We start from the raw sequence: 20,764 nt of genomic DNA, 5'->3' as shown, positions 1-20,764 counted from the left end.
GAGGGCCTCGACACCGGTGAGACACAGTCGTTCACCGATGACACGTCAGCACAGGCATTCGCCATCGAGACTCATGACATCGACGCATCCATCGCCAAGGAGGTTGACGTCAAGGCGATCTCATTCGAGGAGATCAATGTCGACATCTCGCAAAACACCCTCTGGATCTAGGAGGTCAAGAAGATCGTGATCCAGGTCGATGTCAAGGAGATCAACGTTGAGGAGATCACGTTCCAATCACGCCAAGAGTCCTAGGGAGATGTCGAGAGACCGCTCGTCGCGGGATGCCCAGGTTGTGACATCAAGGAGTGCCTTTTCCTCCCCGGGACTTCAGATAGTGCAAGTCACTCCTGAACCCTCACCAGTGTCAATTCCAGCCCCTGCAACTAATATCTCCCCGAGATGGCTGGGGGACATAAGAGAGTGGAAGATTACAAGACTGCCACGTTCATCTAGCAGATCCAGATCTCCTATAATTCAATCAGTGCACTCATCTGAAAGACATGAGTGATGTGCCACTCCACAAAGGTCCCCATCTTTGAGAAGGCGCTCATCATGTTCTCCTAGGAGTCGGGCATCCAGATCTCGCCACCGCTCTCCTAGAAGACAAAGCCATAGATCTTCTTCGTGGTCTTCAGATTCAAAGGCAGATTACTCTTCTACTCTTTCTGCCTCTCCTCCGAGTAGAATATCACCCATTGATGATATCCTGACCTTCAATGAAGTTCTATGCAGAGGGGCTGCAAAGCTTCATATTAAGAGGTCTGTTTCTACCGCTAAAACATCAGTCATCTTCAAAACACTTCACCAAAGGTCTTCATCTAGACCATTGCTTCCCCTGGTGCCTGGCCTGCTAGAGCCTGCTCTTCCAAAATTCCTTACTCCAGCATCGGTGGGGGCGGCCCCATCTCGGATCACTAAAAAGTACAAGGCTCCTGAGCAGGACCCCTTTTTTCTAAGGGCTGACCCTCCGCCAGACTCGGTTATTGTGTCAGCGGCACGGAAGAACCAGACGGGGGCAGCATCATCTGCGGTACCCCCGGATAGAGACAGTAAGGTCATGGATTCTGTCGGCAAGAGAATGTGCACCACCTCAGCATCATATATGAAGGTAGCCAGCGCCTCGGCCTTACTGGGTTGGTATGACAGCTCTTTGTGGGGCTCTCTCTTACGTTTCACTGAGAAGCTCCTAAAAGAAGACAAACAAGATTTTCTGGAGATCCTTCATGAAGGGGGTTTGGTGGCCAATCAGGTCATCAGTGCAGCGGCTGATGCCTCGGACTTAGCTGCCCATGGTTATGCACATGGGATTTGTGCCCATTGCTCTGCCTGGCTGAGATTTACGGTTTTGAAGCCAGAGGCTCAACATCATATCCTCAATCTCCCCTTCAATGGCACATTGCTCTTCGTCTCTCATGCTGATGACGAAATGTCCAGGATGAAGACCGAACTGGATACGGTGAAGGCGGTTGGGCTCGAGAAGAGGAAGGACTTCAGACGACGCTACCACCCCTACGATTGACGCCAATATCAACAGAGTGTTCAAACCCCCTCAGTGGTCATCCCAGCAACATCAAGGAAGATCACAGTCCTACCAGCGTCATCCTGGTAGAGGACAAGGAGGGAACTCCAGACAGTCCACACCTGCTGCCAAGCAACAACAGAAGCAATGAGTGCTTGCTTCCCCTAACTCCGTTACCCACTCCGGTGGGGGATGTGTCCGTTTCTACCTGGAAGAGTGGACCAAAATCACACTAGACAAGTGGGTGCTCAATATTGTGAGGAATGGGTATGCCATCAGGTTCAAGTCCCCTCCACCTTCTATTTCTCATTGAAAGATCGCATAAATCTTCTGAGAGAAGAGTTGTTCGCTCTACTCCTAAAGGAGGCCATCGAGGAGGTCCCATGGCACCAACGTCGACAGGGGATCTACGCCTGATATTTTTTGGTCCCAAAGAAAGGTCCAAACAAGGGGTTCAGGCCTATACTAGATCTCAGGCTTCTCAACAAGTTCATTCTGAGAGAGAGGTTCAGAATGCTGGCATTACATCAAATATTCCCGCATCTACATCAAGGGGACTTGATGTGTTCCATAGATCTTCAAGATGCCTATTTCCTCATCCCAATCTCTCCAAAGCATTGAACGTTTCTAAGGTTTCGCATCCTGCCCTTCGGTCTGAAGTTGGCTTCTCGCACATTCTCAAAGTGCATGGCAGTAGTAGCTGCTTTCTTGAGGAGGAAGCAAATTTTCGTCTACCCTTACCTAGACGACTGGCTTCTCAAGAGTGCGTCTCCAACTCTTCTACAGCAGCACCTCGCTTACTACATCCAACAACTACATCAGCTGGGTCTACACATCAATTTAAAAAAAATCCATCCTCAATCCAACACAGAGGATATATTACCTGGGTGCAACTGTTGACACAGTAAACGCAAGAGTGTATCCTTCGGAGGAGAGACTATCATCCATTCTCCACAATTGTCAAACCCTCCTGAAGATACCTCAGCCCACGGCCAGGCAGGTCTCATCTCTACTGGGTTCAATGGCCTTGTGCATTTTTCTAGTTCCAAACGCCAGACTTCACATGAGACCTCTACAGCAGATTCTAGAGGATCAGTGGTCCCATATCTCCAATCGCTGGGAGGACACTTTAACTCTGCCTCTGGCTGTCCGGCTCTCCATCAGATGGTGGATGCAACGGACTCATCTCATCATAGGAGTCTCCTTTCAAGAGGAACTGCCCAAGCAGACTCTGGTGGCGGATGCTTCCCTTCAGGGATGGTGCGCTCATATGGGGTCACTACAGATCCAAGGAATGTGGTCAGAGAGAGAACAACTATACCTCATAAACATGCTGGACCTCAGAGCGGTGCATCTGGCTCTCAAGGCGTTTTTTCCTTCCATCAAATCGACTGCTCTGCTTGTTCAGACGGACAATACAACAACGATGTACTACCTGCACAAGTAGGGGGGCACCAAGTCCAGACCCCTGTCGCTGGAAGCACAGGCGATTTGGAAGTGGCTTCTAGCACGAGACATGAAGATCTCCGCAATTCACTTACCAGGCGTCCTCAACGTCCAAGCGGACGGCCTAAGCAGGCATTTCGCAGAAGCACACGACTGAGTGCTAAAACAAGAAGTGGCGCAAGACATCTTCCACAGCTGGGGAACACTAGACATAGATCTTTTCACGGACGCAGAAAACGCAAAATGCCGCGTCTTAGCCTCCAGATACCCGCAACCAGGATCCAAGGGGAATGCTCTGTTGATGGACTGGTCAGAGACATTACTCTACGCCTTTCCACCAGTTCCCCTCATGCCCCTGGTGATCAGAAAACTGTACGAATCCAAGACAGAGATGATCCTGGTTGCTCCAGAGTTGCCTCGCCAGTGGTGGTACAGGACCTTCTTCATCTGTCCACAGTACCACACAGGAGGTTGCCATGTCATCCGGATCTGCTGACCAGGACGGGCTGCAAGGTGTTCCATCCCAACCTGCCATCCCTGAGGTTAGCAGCATGGCTCCTAAGTTCATCCAATATGGACATTTAGGTCTCACTCAAGACTGCATGCAGATCTTGAAGGAGGCTCGGAGACCTTCTATGAGGAAGTCTTATGCTTTTAAGTGGAAGCGTTTTTACATGTGGTGTACTGCTGAGGGTCATGACCCTTTTCGAGGTCAGGAACAGGTACTGTTACCATACTTACTGTATTTGGCCAAAGCAGGTTTGCAATATTCCTCCAAAAAGGTTCACCTGGCAGCGATAACAGCATATAGAAGGTCTCCCACTCAGGCTTCTTTCTTTCAGATGCCAGTCAAGGATTTCTTGGAGGGTCTAAAAAAGGTCTACCCACCCGTAAGTCTCCATCTCCTTCCTGGGAGCTTAATGTGGTCCTCTCTAAGTTAATGGGTCCCCCATTCGAACCTATCCACAAAGCTTCCCTTCAGTATCGTTCGTGGAAGACTGCTTTTCTCGTGGCAATCACATCTGCTCGCAGGGTGAGCGAGATACAAGCCTTATGCTCTACAGAGTCTTATCTTGTTTTTCACGCGAACAGTGTGGTGTTACGTACTCACCCGCGGTTCCTTTCTAAGGTGGTCTCGGAGTTTCACATCAACCAGTTGATTACTCTTCCTACTTTCTTTGCAAACCCTGTCACTCCTGCGGAGTGAGCTCTGCACACACTAGATCTAATAAGAGTGTTAAAATTCTATCTAGATAAAACAAAAAGTGTACGAAAGTCTGACCGACAGTTTCTGAATTATGGTCCATTGAACACTGGTTTCCCTGCCTCTAAAAGTCAATTTCTAGATGGATAGTATCATGTATCATGTTATCTTATCAACTGGTTGCATGTTCAAATGCCACAAATTCATTAGATTTCACAAATTGTTTTTATTCTCATTTTTTCTTTTCATCCATAACTTTTCGTTAATCTTGTTCTTTTGCCACACGAAAGACTCTTACATTTTCTTTATAACCTTAATGCTGCAAACATGCCTGTTTGCATGTTTGCAGCATTAAGGTTATAACGAAAATGTAAGCGTCTTTCATGTGGCAAAAGAACAAGATTAACGAAAAGTTATGGATGAAAAGAAAAAATGAGAATAAAAACAATTTGTGAAATCTAATGAATTTGTGGCATTTGAATATGCAACGAGGGAGCTGTGCGTCCGTCACTGGGGCCTACCAGGCTCCAGTTTACAAAGGATTACGTTATATAATACGTGGCTTAGGGCAGACCACGCGTACGGGCTTGCACGCAAATTTATGAAAAGAAAAGAAAAAACAGAACAACAAGTGAAAATAACGGTGTGCACTCTGTCGCCCCTCTTGATTTGGAATATCTTATCAACTGGCACATAAGCAGCTCCCGGGCAAGCCGAGGGCTTATTCTACAAGAGGCAAACCTGCTACGATAGCGATGCTTAAAAATTTACCTATTCAGGAAATCTGTAAAACAGCCACATGGCGTTCGGTTCATACTTTCGCACACCATTACTGCCTTTGATTCTGACACTCAAGCAGCTGCTCAATTTGGACAAGTATCCTTGACAAATTTGGGTAATGTATGTTTTGGTAAAATGGTTTTTGATTTGTTGGTATTCGTCCTCAGGGTATGGGGATGGGCTTGCTACTCTATTCAGTGCTTATGACTATTGATGAGAATCCCCTGGAAGAGACGGATAAGTTACTTACCTGTAATCCTAGTTCTCTTCCAGGGGTATACTCATCAAATTCATAAGCAACCCTCCCTCCTCCCTGGACGAATACCATGGCCATATATATGTATCTGTTACCCATGCTGTGATTAAACTGTTATACGCCATCCAAAAGAACTGACCTAACTGTCACCTGTGGTGCATGATGGGAGCCTGGGGGTTCCTGGAGGTCTTAAAGGCACGGCACCAGTTTTCCAATTGTTTCTATATGCAGCCTCTCTAGGATAATCTGCCTCTATGATCTTGCCTTTTTACCTTTGAAAATAAGGGTTGTGTGTTTCAAAGCAAACTCAAAGCAGTTTTCTTTATATGTATCATAAGAATATCATGACTTATGTTTCTTGATAGTTTCAAATGTAAAAGATTTACATTGCAATTGTGGCAGTTTTGTGCCTAGTAACATGTTTTTCAGGCTGTATATGTATATGTATATATATATATATATATATATATATATATATATATATATATATATATATATACATATTATTTGCTATTGTTCCGGGGTCCCCACACGTGGGTGGGACTATTCAGTGCTTATGACTTTGATGAGTATACCCCTGTAAGAGACCTAGGATTACAGGTAAGTAACTTATCCTTCTGGTTGTTAAACGGTCTAACACATTTTCTTCTTCCCTCCCTTCAGGTTTTGCCCGTATTGAAAATCTTGAAGAGTACACAGGGCTGCGGTGTCTGTGGTTGGAGTGCAATGGACTTCTGAAGATTGAGAACCTTGATGCTCAGACAGAGTTACGTTGTCTCTTCCTTCAGCAAAACCTAATTCACAAAATCGAGAATCTTGAACCTCTCCTAAAGCTGGATTCTCTCAATCTTTGCAACAATTACATCAGGAGCATTGAGAACCTATGTAAGTATTCTCGGGTTAGCAGGAAGTTGACATTGTTCCATACTTGGCAAAGTTCTTTAAAAAAAAATAAATACAAGCATTATTAAGTGTAATACAGATGTACAGAATTTCTTTTTGTTTACAATGAAATTCCAAGGATATGCAATAAAACAATTATAATGGTATTAAAGTAAAAGAAAAAATAAAGTGTACATACTTGGCAAAGTCGGAGACCAAAAAGATTTAGGATTTCCCAGATTTCGAAACCACTAATTAACAATGGTCACCGGAAATGATGTCAAGTGATTGTCGGTAGACGACAACATCACAGGAAATCACAGCATGTGATAGAGTATCTGCATTGGAGAAAAGGATCATGTGGCATTTCACCCAAATGATATCACAATAAATAAATGACATAACATAAGTGAGTGGCTTGTAAGTACTGCAGTGAGACTTAACTTTACAAACAGGTCTTGCAACAAGGAATGCAGTGCAGTGTTGTCAGCTAATAACTTGTGAGGCATGCATTTAGGAAACTATTTGCATTTTGGTATTGTTTTCCTGGTCATAGAAATGACTTTTCCTTACTAAAATATTTCTAAAATTGTGCTGCTGTCACTGTTTATGCTTGAAGGAAAAGAGTGATGCAATGTTTGGCAGCAAACCTTAGAAGATACAGCCATACCACGACTCCAAGTCTGAACTCAAGATTGCTTTCAAGTGCTCACAACTAGTAATGTGATTAAAATGACAGGTGCGTCACTTTAAAAAATTTACACAATGTACCTTTGGCTGGAGGGAGCAAGATTGTCACTAAGATGTTTGGGCACCGCTTAGTTCAGTGCAGTCTTTTACCGGCATCACTGAGACAGTCTAGTTATGCCAAGCAACAGCCTCCCATCTGCTTGGTCTGTGCAAGTATCCCATGCCTTATTAATATGACTGCCCACGCTTACATGGCCATGGAGTGACTCATACCAAATTACCCCATGTTAACATCATCATTATACTACATGACCTCACCCTTTCAAACAAAACAACAATACTAATCAACTAACACCCAACCGCTTAAATCCTACGATTTGAAAACTTAATATCTAATAAATTCCTGAAACTTTCTTGGAACCTTTCTGACATGACGGCTAACAGGAAGATCAGAACCAGCCCCGCTAGAACCTGAAGCAATCACCCATTCTCATCCAGGGGATACTCATCAATAGTCATAATCTATGAATAATCCCCGCCCATGTGCTGGATCCCGGAGCATATAGAAAATACATATATATACATATATATATACATATGTGAAAACATATACATGCAGCCTAAAAATTTTCAAAACATGGCAATGCTGTAAATTACATATGTTTGCATAGTAGTGCCCCCTAACCCGTAAGGAAAAAAGGAAGCATCAGGCAAATTATAACACAGCACTGCTTTATTGTCATAAAGCAACTTGTAATTGTGAGCATTCACCAGTAGGCTGCAGCAGAGTATCAAGAAACAAAGAAAACTGACACCTTGCCTTTAAGGCATTAGAGTAGTGGGACCGTGCCTTTAAGACCTGCATGAGACCCCCTGCTCCCTTGATGCATTACAGGTGGCAGTTGGGCCAGTTCTTTTTTCCGGCTCCTTCTGTGAGGATCCTGGAGCTTGAGCTCTTCAGTTTTTGACTGAAATTTTGGAAATTACAGCTCTTTCAAGCATTTTTCGAGGTTTTGTGGCTTCTGGGGGCTGATTCTGCTGGTTTCCAGTAAAATTTCGAATTTTTTCCAGTCAGAATGCCTCCTTTATTTCGAAAATGCCCTTCTTGTGGCAACAAGATGGCACTGGCAGATCCACACTCGGTGTGTATTGCGTGTTTACCATCTAAACACGATCCTGACCGGTGTCCTCACTTCCAGAAGTTTTCCAAGCGCACTCTGAGGGATAGAGAGCGCATTAGACTACAGGCACAGCTGGAGAAGGGCAGAAGCCGTCGTGAAGGCGATCCTTCTTCATCAAGACCACCTTCTTCAGCTACACAATCGCAAAAACGGCGACACACCAGCTCTCCTGGCTCCAGAAAGACCAAGAGTCCTAGGGATTCGTCGTCGACGTCGAAGAGGTCGCAGAAAAGGCAGAAGACAACTTCGGCGTCAAGGGATTCATCTCCCCATCGAGATTCTCCGCCGCGCAAAAGTAAGTCGGCGTCGAGGCGCAGCACTTCGGGCTCGAAGGCTGCTAGTCCGGGGAGGTCTGGACTGTCTCCGTCGACGTTGAGGCTTCCGTCGACGTCGAGACACTCTCCGCCACCCTCAAGGGGGGGGGAAAAGCGTTACAACAAACAAATGATGGACGGAATGCTGACAATGCAGACATTCTCCCCCAGTCAAGAGATCTGGGTTAAATCCATCGTTCTTTTGCCCACTACGCCACCCCAGTTCAGACATGGCCATATGCAAATCAGACTTGACCCTGTGCCTCATGGGAACAGTCCAGCCCGAACTGCCAAGCCATGTCTTCCCTGGACCGGAATCAAGCATCCTAGGACCGGTTTCTGGCTATCAGCCGTCATCAGCCAGGATAGCTTGACTCCAGTGGCGTAGTGAGCACGGGTCCCACGTCTGGGAATACCCATCCCACTTAGGGCGAAAAGCGTTACAACAAACAAATGATGGACGGAATGCTGACAATGCAGACATTCTCCCCCAGTCAAGAGATCTGGGTTAAATCCATCGTTCTTTTGCCCACTACGCCACCCCAGTTCAGACATGGCCATATGCAAATCAGACTTGACCCTGTGCCTCATGGGAACAGTCCAGCCCGAACTGCCAAGCCATGTCTTCCCTGGACCGGAATCAAGCATCCTAGGACCGGTTTCTGGCTATCAGCCGTTATCAGCCAGGATAGCTTGACTCCAGTGGCGTAGTGAGCACGGGTCCCACGTCTGGGAATACCCATCCCACTTAGGGCGAAAAGCGTTACAACAAACAAATGATGGACGGAATGCTGACAATGCAGACATTCTCCCCCAGTCAAGAGATCTGGGTTAAATCCATCGTTCTTTTGCCCACTACGCCACCCCAGTTCAGACATGGCCATATGCAAATCAGACTTGACCCTGTGCCTCATGGGAACAGTCCAGCCCGAACTGCCAAGCCATGTCTTCCCTGGACCGGAATCAAGCATCCTAGGACCGGTTTCTGGCTATCAGCCGTCATCAGCCAGGATAGCTTGACTCCAGTGGCGTAGTGAGCACGGGTCCCACGTCTGGGAATACCCATCCCACTTAGGGCGAAAAGCGTTACAACAAACAAATGATGGACGGAATGCTGACAATGCAGACATTCTCCCCCAGTCAAGAGATCTGGGTTAAATCCATCGTTCTTTTGCCCACTACGCCACCCCAGTTCAGACATGGCCATATGCAAATCAGACTTGACCCTGTGCCTCATGGGAACAGTCCAGCCCGAACTGCCAAGCCATGTCTTCCCTGGACCGGAATCAAGCATCCTAGGACCGGTTTCTGGCTATCAGCCGTCATCAGCCAGGATAGCTTGACTCCAGTGGCGTAGTGAGCACGGGTCCCACGTCTGGGAATACCCATCCCACTTAGGGCGAAAAGCGTTACAACAAACAAATGATGGACGGAATGCTGACAATGCAGACATTCTCCCCCAGTCAAGAGATCTGGGTTAAATCCATCGTTCTTTTGCCCACTACGCCACCCCAGTTCAGACATGGCCATATGCAAATCAGACTTGACCCTGTGCCTCATGGGAACAGTCCAGCCCGAACTGCCAAGCCATGTCTTCCCTGGACCGGAATCAAGCATCCTAGGACCGGTTTCTGGCTATCAGCCGTCATCAGCCAGGATAGCTTGACTCCAGTGGCGTAGTGAGCACGGGTCCCACGTCTGGGAATACCCATCCCACTTAGGGCGAAAAGCGTTACAACAAACAAATGATGGACGGAATGCTGACAATGCAGACATTCTCCCCCAGTCAAGAGATCTGGGTTAAATCCATCGTTCTTTTGCCCACTACGCCACCCCAGTTCAGACATGGCCATATGCAAATCAGACTTGACCCTGTGCCTCATGGGAACAGTCCAGCCCGAACTGCCAAGCCATGTCTTCCCTGGACCGGAATCAAGCATCCTAGGACCGGTTTCTGGCTATCAGCCGTCATCAGCCAGGATAGCTTGACTCCAGTGGCGTAGTGAGCACGGGTCCCACGTCTGGGAATACCCATCCCACTTAGGGCGAAAAGCGTTACAAAAAACAAATGATGGACGGAATGCTGACAATGCAGACATTCTCCCCCAGTCAAGAGATCTGGGTTAAATCCATCGTTCTTTTGCCCACTACGCCACCCCAGTTCAGACATGGCCATATGCAAATCAGACTTGACCCTGTGCCTCATGGGAACAGTCCAGCCCGAACTGCCAAGCCCACGTCCTGGCTGACGAGGGCTGAAAGCCCGAAACCGGTCCTAGGATGCTTGTTTCCAGTCCAGGGAGGGCCTGGCTTGGCAGTTCGGGCTGGACTGTTCCCATGGGGCACAGGGTCAAGACTGATTTGCATATGGCTGGGTTCAAACTGGAATGGCATGGTGAGCAAAAAAACGATGGATTTAGGCCCAGATCTCTGTACTGGGGTGAATGTATGACATTGTTCTGCATTCTGTCCATCAATTGTGGTTTTTGCATTTGTCACCCCGAGTGGGAAGGGTATGCTCAGACGTGAGTCCCTTGCTCTCCATGCCACTGGAATCAAGCTATCCTGGCTGACGAGGGCTGAAAGCCCGAAACCGGTCCTAGGATGCTTGTTTCCAGTCCAGGGAGGGCCTGGCTTGGCAGTTCGGGCTGGACTGTTCCCATGGGGCACAGGGTCAAGACTGATTTGCATATGGCTGGGTTCAAACTGGAATGGCATGGTGAGCAAAAAAACGATGGATTTAGGCCCAGATCTCTGTACTGGGGTGAATGTATGACATTGTTCTGCATTCTGTCCATCAATTGTGGTTTTTGCATTTGTCACCCCGAGTGGGAAGGGTATGCTCAGACGTGAGTCCCTTGCTCTCCATGCCACTGGAATCAAGCTGTCCTGGCTGACGAGGGCTGAAAGCCCGAAACCGGTCCTAGGATGCTTGTTTCCAGTCCAGGGAGGGCCTGGCTTGGCAGTTCGGGCTGGACTGTTCCCATGGGGCACAGGGTCAAGACTGATTTGCATATGGCTGGGTTCAAACTGGAATGGCATGGTGAGCAAAAAAACGATGGATTTAGGCCCAGATCTCTGTACTGGAGTGAATGTATGACATTGTTCTGCATTCTGTCCATCAATTGTGGTTTTTGCATTTGTCACCCCGAGTGGGAAGGGTATGCTCAGACGTGAGTCCCTTGCTCTCCATGCCACTGGAATCAAGCTATCCTGGCTGACGAGGGCTGAAAGCCCGAAACCGGTCCTAGGATGCTTGTTTCCAGTCCAGGGAGGGCCTGGCTTGGCAGTTCGGGCTGGACTGTTTCCATGGGGCACAGGGTCAAGACTGATTTGCATATGGCTGGGTTCAAACTGGAATGGCATGGTGAGCAAAAAAACGATGGATTTAGGCCCAGATCTCTGTACTGGGGTGAATGTATGACATTGTTCTGCATTCTGTCCATCAATTGTGGTTTTTGCATTTGTCACCCCGAGTGGGAAGGGTATGCTCAGACGTGAGTCCCTTGCTCTCCATGCCACTGGAATCAAGCTATCCTGGCTGACGAGGGCTGAAAGCCCGAAACCGGTCCTAGGATGCTTGTTTCCAGTCCAGGGAGGGCCTGGCTTGGCAGTTCGGGCTGGACTGTTCCCATGGGGCACAGGGTCAAGACTGATTTGCATATGGCTGGGTTCAAACTGGAATGGCATGGTGAGCAAAAAAACTATGGATTTAGGCCCAGATCTCTGTACTCGGGTGAATGTATGACATTGTTCTGCATTCTGTCCATCAATTGTGGTTTTTGCATTTGTCACCCCGAGTGGGAAGGGTATGCTCAGACGTGAGTCCCTTGCTCTCCATGCCACTGGAATCAAGCTATCCTGGCTGACGAGGGCTGAAAGCCCGAAACCGGTCCTAGGATGCTTGTTTCCAGTCCAGGGAGGGCCTGGCTTGGCAGTTCGGGCTGGACTGTTCCCATGGGGCACAGGGTCAAGACTGATTTGCATATGGCTGGGTTCAAACTGGAATGGCATGGTGAGCAAAAAAACGATGGATTTAGGCCCAGATCTCTGTACTGGGGTGAATGTATGACATTGTTCTGCATTCTGTCCATCAATTGTGGTTTTTGCATTTGTCACCCCGAGTGGGAAGGGTATGCTCAGACGTGAGTCCCTTGCTCTCCATGCCACTGGAATCAAGCTATCCTGGCTGACGAGGGCTGAAAGCCCGAAACCGGTCCTAGGATGCTTGTTTCCAGTCCAGGGAGGGCCTGGCTTGGCAGTTCGGGCTGGACTGTTCCCATGGGGCACAGGGTCAAGACTGATTTGCATATGGCTGGGTTCAAACTGGAATGGCATGGTGAGCAAAAAAACGATGGATTTAGGCCCAGATCTCTGTACTGGGGTGAATGTATGACATTGTTCTGCATTCTGTCCATCAATTGTGGTTTTTGCATTTGTCACCCTCGAGGGGGTCGGCGTCGAGAGATGCGGCGACGTACGTTCCGCCGCGAGTGGGCAGGTCGCCGTCGAGGGATACCCCCACTCGGCGACATAGAAGGTCGACGTCGAGAGGAAGGTCGACGTCGAGATCCACAATTCGACGCCGTGAGAGGTCGAAGTCGCCCACTCGACGTCGTGAGAGGGTGACTTCGAAGTCGCCCAGTCGACGGCGTGAGAGGTCGACGTCGAAGAGTCGACGTCGAGGGAGGTCGCTGTCGAAGTCACCCAGTCGACGGCATGCAAGGCCGACGTCAAGGTCATCCAGTCGACGTCAGGTGCCGGAGAAGAGGATATCGACGTCGAGGTCTCCGCGATCGGCGTCGAGACCGCCGTCGAGGCCAGAACGCCATACCCCACGCTTGCCGATGGTGACGCAGACATCGTCGACGTCGAGGAATTCGACGTCGAAGGGTACAGCTGGAGCTCCCGCGGAGAGGTCTCGATCTCCAGGAGAGCAGTCATCATCTCCGGGACTGCACATCGTGCAAATATCTCCGGAAGGCTCACCCAAGTCTCCAGAGAGGTTCGGACTGTCACCTCGCTGGTTGTGGGATGTGGGCGCTGGCACATGTCGAAGTCCTGGATCGGACTACTCCCGCAGGTATTCTCCACCGCGCAGGAGTAAGTCTCCTCCAAGGGATCCAAGGCCACCTACTCCCCGTCGGTCTCGTTCCAGGGACCGCCGCTCCGCGCACAGACGTCCAAGATCTCCGTCAAAGCGCAGCTCAAGGTCTAGGGCTCACCATAGTGAACGCTCTCACAAGAGGAGACGCACCAGGTTGCCCACTGGGACTTCATCCACAAGGTCCTCAGTCCGGGACTACTCTCCTACTTTTTCCTCTACACCTCCATCGCGAGTGTCCCCGGTGGATGACATCGCTACCTTCTCAGACGTCCTGGGTAGAGGGGCGCAGAAATTGAACATCGCGCTGCACATCCCTCAGGCACCCACTTCAGTGATCTTTGACACTTTGCATCATCGGTCAGCTCCCAGACCTCTGCTCCCTTTGGTGCCAGGATTGTTGGACCCAGCTATGGCCACGTTCCTCACTCCGGCTACGGCGGGCTCGGTTCCGTCAAGAATAGCGAAGAAGTATAAGGCTCCAGCCGAGGATCCTTTGTTCTTGAGGGCGGACCCGCCAGCGGACTCGGTGATCGTGGCAGCAGCTATGAAGTCCCACTCGACCTCAGTGTCTTCTTCTGTCCCCCCTGAGAAGGACAGCAAGCTGATGGATTCCTACGGCAGGAAAATGTGCAACACTTCTGCCTCTGCTCTGCTGGGGCGGTATGATCGTTCCCTGTGGGATTCCCTCGCCAGATTCGCGGAGAAGCTGCCTAGAGAAGACAGGTGGGACTTCACAGAGATCCTACAAGAAGGCGGACTGGTGGCCAATCAAATCATCAGCGCGGCGGCTGATGCCTCGGACCTTGCCGCGCATGGCTACTCACAGGGCGTCTGCTCTCGGCGTTCGGCCTGGCTGAGACTAACGGGCCTCAAGCCTGACGCACAAAAGTGAATTCTCAATCTGCCCTTTAACGGATCATCATTATTTGGTGCTCATGCGGATGACCAAATGAGCAAGATGAAGGCAGAGTTGGACACCATGAAGGCTGTGGGGCTGGAAAAACACAAAGAATTCCGAAAGCGTTTTCGCTAGGGCGACAAACGTGCCTTTCACCAGCGCGTTCAAACGCCCCAATGGTCCTCCCAGAATCAACAGAGGTCCCTGTTTCAGCAAAGGGGTCGGGGCAGAGGAAGTGGAAATGCGAAGCAACAACAGTCCTCTACCAAACAGCCCGCGAAACAGTGAAATCTTACTTCCTCCGCTCTCATTCGCCACTCCGGTGGGAGGAAGTATCACCGTTCACCTGACAGAGTGGAAAGCCATTACAAACGACAGATGGGTGTTGAATATTGTAGAGCATGGCTACTTGCTGAGGTTCAAATCTCCCCCTCCGCAGGTACCTCCACGGAAGCAGCCACTCCCTCCCATCCAAAACCAACTTTTAAAGGACAAAGTTGCCACTCTCCTCTCCAAGAACGCCATAGAGGAGGTTCCAACCAGGCAAAGAAATCTAGGAGTGTACTCCCGGTATTTTCTTGTTCAGAAACGAGGAGCGGTCAGAGAGTACAGACCCATCCTCGATCTCCGCCTACTCAATGGATTTCTCAAAAGAGAGAAATTCAGAATGCGGGCACTGCACCAGATCTTCCCACATCTCCACCAGGGGGACTGGATGTGTGCCATCGACTTACAGGATGCATACTTCAACATTCTTGTCTCAGCGAAACATCGAAAGTTTCTCAGATTTCAGATCTCTCGCCGGCATTATCAATACAGGGTTCTGCCATTCGGCCTCAAATCCGCACCACGAACTTTCTCAAAGTGCATGGCGGTGGTAGCTGCTTTTCTCCGCAAGCGGAAGATATTCGTCTACCCCTATCTCGATGACTGGCTCTTGAAGAGTTTCACTCCTGCTCGACTTCAGAGTCATCTTTCGTTTTGCCTCAACCTTCTGCACTCGCTGGGCCTCCAGGTCAACTACAAGAAGTCAGTCCTCAATCCCACTCAGCGGATCCACTACCTGGGCGCCTCTCTAAACTCCGCAAGCGTGTGTCCTTCGGAGGAGAGGTTATCCTCCATGCTTCAGAAAGGCCGCATGCTTCTCAGCACGGCGTTTCCCACAGCCAGACAAGAGTCATCTCTCCTGGGGTCGATGGCTTCGTGCATTTACATTGTGCCCAATGCACGTTTGCACATGCGTCCTCTGCAACAAGACCTAGAGGATCAGTGGTCTCAGAGGTCCGGCCGCTGGGAAGATCCCATCACCCTTCATCAAGCCGCCAAAGACTCCATCCGGTGGTGGATGAAGCGCTCCCATCTGCTTCACGGCGTCCCTTTCCATCAGGCGCCTCCGACACAGACAGTGGTCACAGATGCCTCAATGCAGGGCTGGGGTGCTCATATGGGCCAGCTGCAAGTACAAGGTCTCTGGTCCGCTATCGAACAGACTTATCACATCAACTTCTTGGAGCTACGAGCAGTCCACCTAACTCTCAAGTCCCTGTATCCATCCCTGCAGACCAACGATGTTCAGGTTCAGACAGACAACACCATAACTATGTTCTATCTGAACAAACAAGGAGGCACCAGATCGCGGGTCCTGTCTCTGGAAGCCCAGTCCATCTGGAGATGGCTTCTGGCGAGAAACCTGGCGATCGTCGCTGTTCACCTGCCAGGGACCCTGAACGTGCAGGCAGACGGCCTCAGCAGAGACTTTGTCGAAGCGCACGACTGGGTGCTCAACGAAGACGTCGCTCAAGAGATCTTCCGGTTGTGGGGCGTACCGGACATCGATCTTTTCGCAGACGCGGCAAACAAAAAATGCCCAGTCTTCGCCTCCAGGTTCCCTCAACGGGGGTCGGAGGGGAACGCACTTTTGATCAGCTGGTCGAGGACATTGCTTTACGCTTTTCCTCCTCTCCCTCTCATCCCGGCTGTGATACAGAAACTCTACAGGGCCAGGACTCGGATGATCCTAATAGCCCCGGAGTGGCCCCGTCAGTGGTGGTACCCGGATCTACTCCAGCTGTCGGAAGTACCACACAGGAGGTTGCCTTGCCTACCGAACTTGCTGACCAAGGACAAGGGGAGGGTGTTTCATCCCAATCTTCCCTAACTCAGCTTGACGGCATGGCTCCTGAATTCATCCAATACGGACATTTAGATCTGCCTCCGGACTGTATGAACATTCTCCGGGAGGCAAAGAGGCCCTCCACTAGGAAGTCTTACGCCTTTAAGTGGAAAAGATTCTGCGTTTGGTGTAGAGATAACACCCTTGATCCGATGCGGGGTCAAGAACAGGCTATTCTCCCCTACTTAATGTACTTGGCGAAGTCTGGGTTAAAGTACTCTTCCATCAGAGTACACTTAGCTGCTATTACAGCCTATAGGAAGTCTCCTACCCAGACCTCATTCTTCCAGATGCCAGTGGTAAAGGATTTCTTAGAAGGGCTTAAGAAAGTTTACCCTCCAGTGAGGTCTCCTTCCCCTTCCTGGGAACTTAACATCGTTCTCTCTAAGCTAATGGGGGCCCCTTTTGAACCAATTCATAAGGCGTCTTTGCAGCATCTGACCTGGAAGGCTGCCTTCTTAGTAGCCATCACTTCGGCCCGTAGGGTCAGTGAAATTCAGGCCCTCTGCTGCAAGGAACCTTACACGGTGTTTCATGCTAATAGGGTGGTGCTCCGTACTCACCCGAGCTTCCTGCCCAAGGTGGTCTCGGACTTCCACATTAATCAGGTGATCACTTTGCCCACCTTTTTTCCTCAGCCATCCACTCCCCCGGAGAGAGCCTTACATTCTCTTGACCTCCGGAGGGTTTTGAAATTCTATCTGGCTAAGACCCTTCCACTTAGAAAGTCAGATAGGCTCTTTGTTAACTATGGGCCCACGAATACCGGGCTGGCTGCCTCCAAGAGGTCCATCTCTAGATGGATTGTCTCATGTATAGCCTTGTCTTACCAACTGTCCCACAAGGTTCTGCAGGGTAAACCTAGAGCACACTCTACTCGAGGGAAGGCTTCTACTGTTGCACTCCTTCGCAACGTTCCCATGTCTGAAATCTGCAAAGCAGCTACATGGCGCTCAGTTCATACCTTTACGCGCCATTATTGCCTAGATTCAGACGTGCAGGCCGACGCCCAGGTGGGGCAGGCTTCTCTGAGGAACCTGTTTGCATAACTGTGATGCTAAATGTTACTGTATGTTTTAAATGCTGTCGTGCTCGTCCGCGAGACTTTGGGTATGGGCTTGCTACTCTATTCATAGATTATGACTATTGATGAGTATCCCCTGGATGAGAAGGATTAGTTACTTACCTGTAATCCTAGTTCTCATCCAGGGGTATACTCATCAAAGTCATAAGCGACCCACCCACCTCCCCGGACGAGCATGGTTTCTCTTTAAGTACGTGATGTATGGCATGCAGATCTACTCAGGTGCGGATGCACCGCCAAAAAGAACTGGCCCAACTGCCACCTGTAATGCATCATGGGAGCAGGGGGTCTCATGCAGGTCTTAAAGGCACGGTCCCCCTACTCTAATGCCTTAAAGGCAAGGTGTCAGTTTTCTTTGTTTCTTGATACTCTGCTGCAGCCTACTGGCGAATGCTTACAATTACAAGTTGCTTTATGACAATAAAGCAGTGCTGTGTTATAATTTGCCTGATGCTTCCTTTTTTCCTTACGGGTTAGGGGGCACTACTATGCAAACATATGTAATTTACAGCATTGCCATGTTTTGAACATTTTTAGGCTGCATGTATATGTTTTCACATATGTATATATATATATGTATATATATGTATTTTCTATATGCTCCGGGATCCCGCACATGGGTGGGGATTATTCATAGATTATGACTTTGATGAGTATACCCCTGGATGAGAACTAGGATTACAGGTAAGTAACTAATCCTTCCAAGTCCTCCACGACACTTTCTACCCCAATCCTACTCCCGCTTCAGACTGTAGCCAATGTGCCCAATCTTGATCCTCCAAACCACACCTCTTCTGCTGTATAGAGTTAGCCTGTTCTGTTGTCACCTTCACAAGTTATCTCTTGTACCACCAACCTTTACTGACAACAAATGCCGCCCCTTTGCTGACTTTACTGACTTGTGCTGGACTGAAAAACTTAGATTCCTCTTTCCTCATTTTGAGGGGTTTCTTAATTAAATCCCAGTCACCCACAGACACGTCCTTGCCCACAAGGTAACACTTCTTGTCGAAATAATTTTTCATAGTGATTTGTTTTGCAACCACCTTAGACAATATATTCTTAGTACTCAACTTATCGTTTACATTCACAGTTTTCATTTCACCCAACCATGACAGGAATAAAGATGTATGTACTTCCCTGCACCTTAACAAAACAAACGGAGTAACCCCCCATTGCGCAGTGTGACACTGTATTATAATTCCACACCTTCTGTTCAATTAACTCACTCTCATCCAAACTTGACGCGATAGGAGTCTGTATACCCTCCTTCATCACTTTGTTACCACGCTCCACCAAACCATTCGAACTAGTCGAGTATAATGGCGCTTTGATGTGTTTTATGTCCTGTGTACTCATGAATTTACACATCTTTTCCGACTCAAAATGTGTCCCGTTATCCTTGACTATAACCTTAGAGCACTTTCAGTTAAAAACATTTTTTTCAGGAACTCACTGGTAGTATTCGTATCTCAACATTTTAACCTGACTATCAATTGCAGGCCACCAATAGTGCTGCTTCACTTTCATACTAGTCTTTGTCGCACCTAGATGTCCTTGAGGTGCTTCCCTTACGATTGTACCATGTAAATCAGCAGGTGGAATCATTCGATCACCCCTCATTACCAAGTCGTTTTCCACAAATAACTCCTCTGCTATCTGTGCAGAAATGTTCAAATCCCCACTTAAGCATCTTGACTCTGGTCACTTATGGGTGATGTACTTGATCCAGTGCGAACCCAATAAATTGATCAGGGATAAATACTCAATATCTTCATACTACTTTGGCCCATACACATTCACCCAAATCCCTGATGCACTGGGGTCAAGTTTGCGTATCCTTTTCCAACCTTCTTTATTTCTCATATTTATATTTAAACATCTTGTAATTCATGTATATTTAACATACGTTAACCGACTTTTCATCTAATTGGTCGATGAACCAATTAGCTGAAGAGTTGATGGCAATGGAAATTCTAAGAACATTAATAATCAATAATTCACTAAAAGAACCACTTACTCTCGGTGATTTTTAGTAATTTTATCTAGTAATATTTAAATGCTCAAAGCAAACTTTATACACTCAAATACTGGAAACCTCATGAGAGAGTAACAAAACTAACCATAGCAATAACAGAAATAACATCTCAAATATACGTTGCAGAGTGTGGATAGATGAAGAGACATTAGATGCATATAACATATATATAGACTTTAACCAGCAATTTTCGGAGGGATAGAGGAAGAGACAAAAGCACAGAGAAAATGCAATTATTGTAAATATCTTCTGCAATGTTAAATTATACAAACCCAATGGATCTGTAAAGGGGAAAACCACCACCCAGGCCTAGGCAGTAGTGAGGGACCCCAAACTGAGAGCCAGGGATCAAAGACTCGTGAACCACGACAGGGACAGGACAGGAACAGCTAGGCCCCTCATCAACCCGACGAACAGCACTGAATCCCTCTCTCGGACACCTCAGCTTATGCGATCTCTCTCCCGACAGCATTCTAGACCACACCCCAAAGCACCTATTCTTATACCTTAAAAATACGTATCCACCCAATAATAGTTGCTAACTTCATATTTTCTAAGCACAGGATTGGTTGGTTTCTAGGGGTGGGATGTCACCCCTTTATGAAATCATTCTTCTTTTGACTATACCATTGTTCAAAACCTTTATCCATAGTCATCAATAAGGCTTCTCTCTCATGAGTACACATGTTGCAAATTTGTATACAATTTATTAAATTCAGCGACTACTGGTTCTGTTTCACATGATGATACTGGTTTTGGCTGGCAGTCAACATCTTTGTCCTTCACCAGGTCAGGCTTTTTCAGCTTTGCACGGCAGTTCAGTCACGTGGTCACATGATCCTTGCTCGCATACAAATCCACCGGCCTCTAGTTTGGACAATTTTAAAACATGGAAGATTCGTCCATTACTAAAAGAATAGGAAATAGACATTGATTAATGAAACAATAATACAAATTCTCACTGTTTACCACCCACTTTAGCTCTACTTCATTATTAACGGTTATCCTAGCATAGCACAAGCAGAAAAGCTGCATTATTTACTAGGATAAAGCAACGCACACCATGCATTTTACTAAATACACATGTGGTCTTGCCATGCACACCTTTTTAACTCGTTCTAAACGTAGTATTATTACCTTTCTGGTTATTTACGTATTATTCAGGGTTAGTGCATGCATATTGCAAAGC

General features: G+C 48.1%; 1 protein-coding gene across 4 annotated transcripts in view; it reads left to right on the top strand.

Annotated features, from left to right (window-relative positions):
* Nucleotides 1-20,764, top strand: part of LOC146776237 (dynein axonemal assembly factor 1-like) — a 668,903-nt gene that overhangs the window by 292,374 nt on the left and 355,765 nt on the right. For all 4 annotated transcript variants that reach the window (XM_085638027.1, XM_085638025.1, XM_085638028.1 and 1 more), the window contains one exon: nucleotides 5,872-6,093. In XM_085638027.1, coding sequence (XP_085494153.1) covers nucleotides 5,872-6,093 — 222 coding nt within the window. The remainder of the gene's footprint in view (nucleotides 1-5,871; nucleotides 6,094-20,764) is intronic.

This window comes from Triturus cristatus, chromosome 12, assembly GCF_964204655.1.
Source record: "Triturus cristatus chromosome 12, aTriCri1.1, whole genome shotgun sequence".
Classification (NCBI taxonomy): Eukaryota; Metazoa; Chordata; class Amphibia; order Caudata; family Salamandridae; genus Triturus; species Triturus cristatus.
The sequence above is the reverse complement of the archived record's forward strand: the minus strand, read 5'-3'. Positions and strand labels throughout refer to the sequence as shown.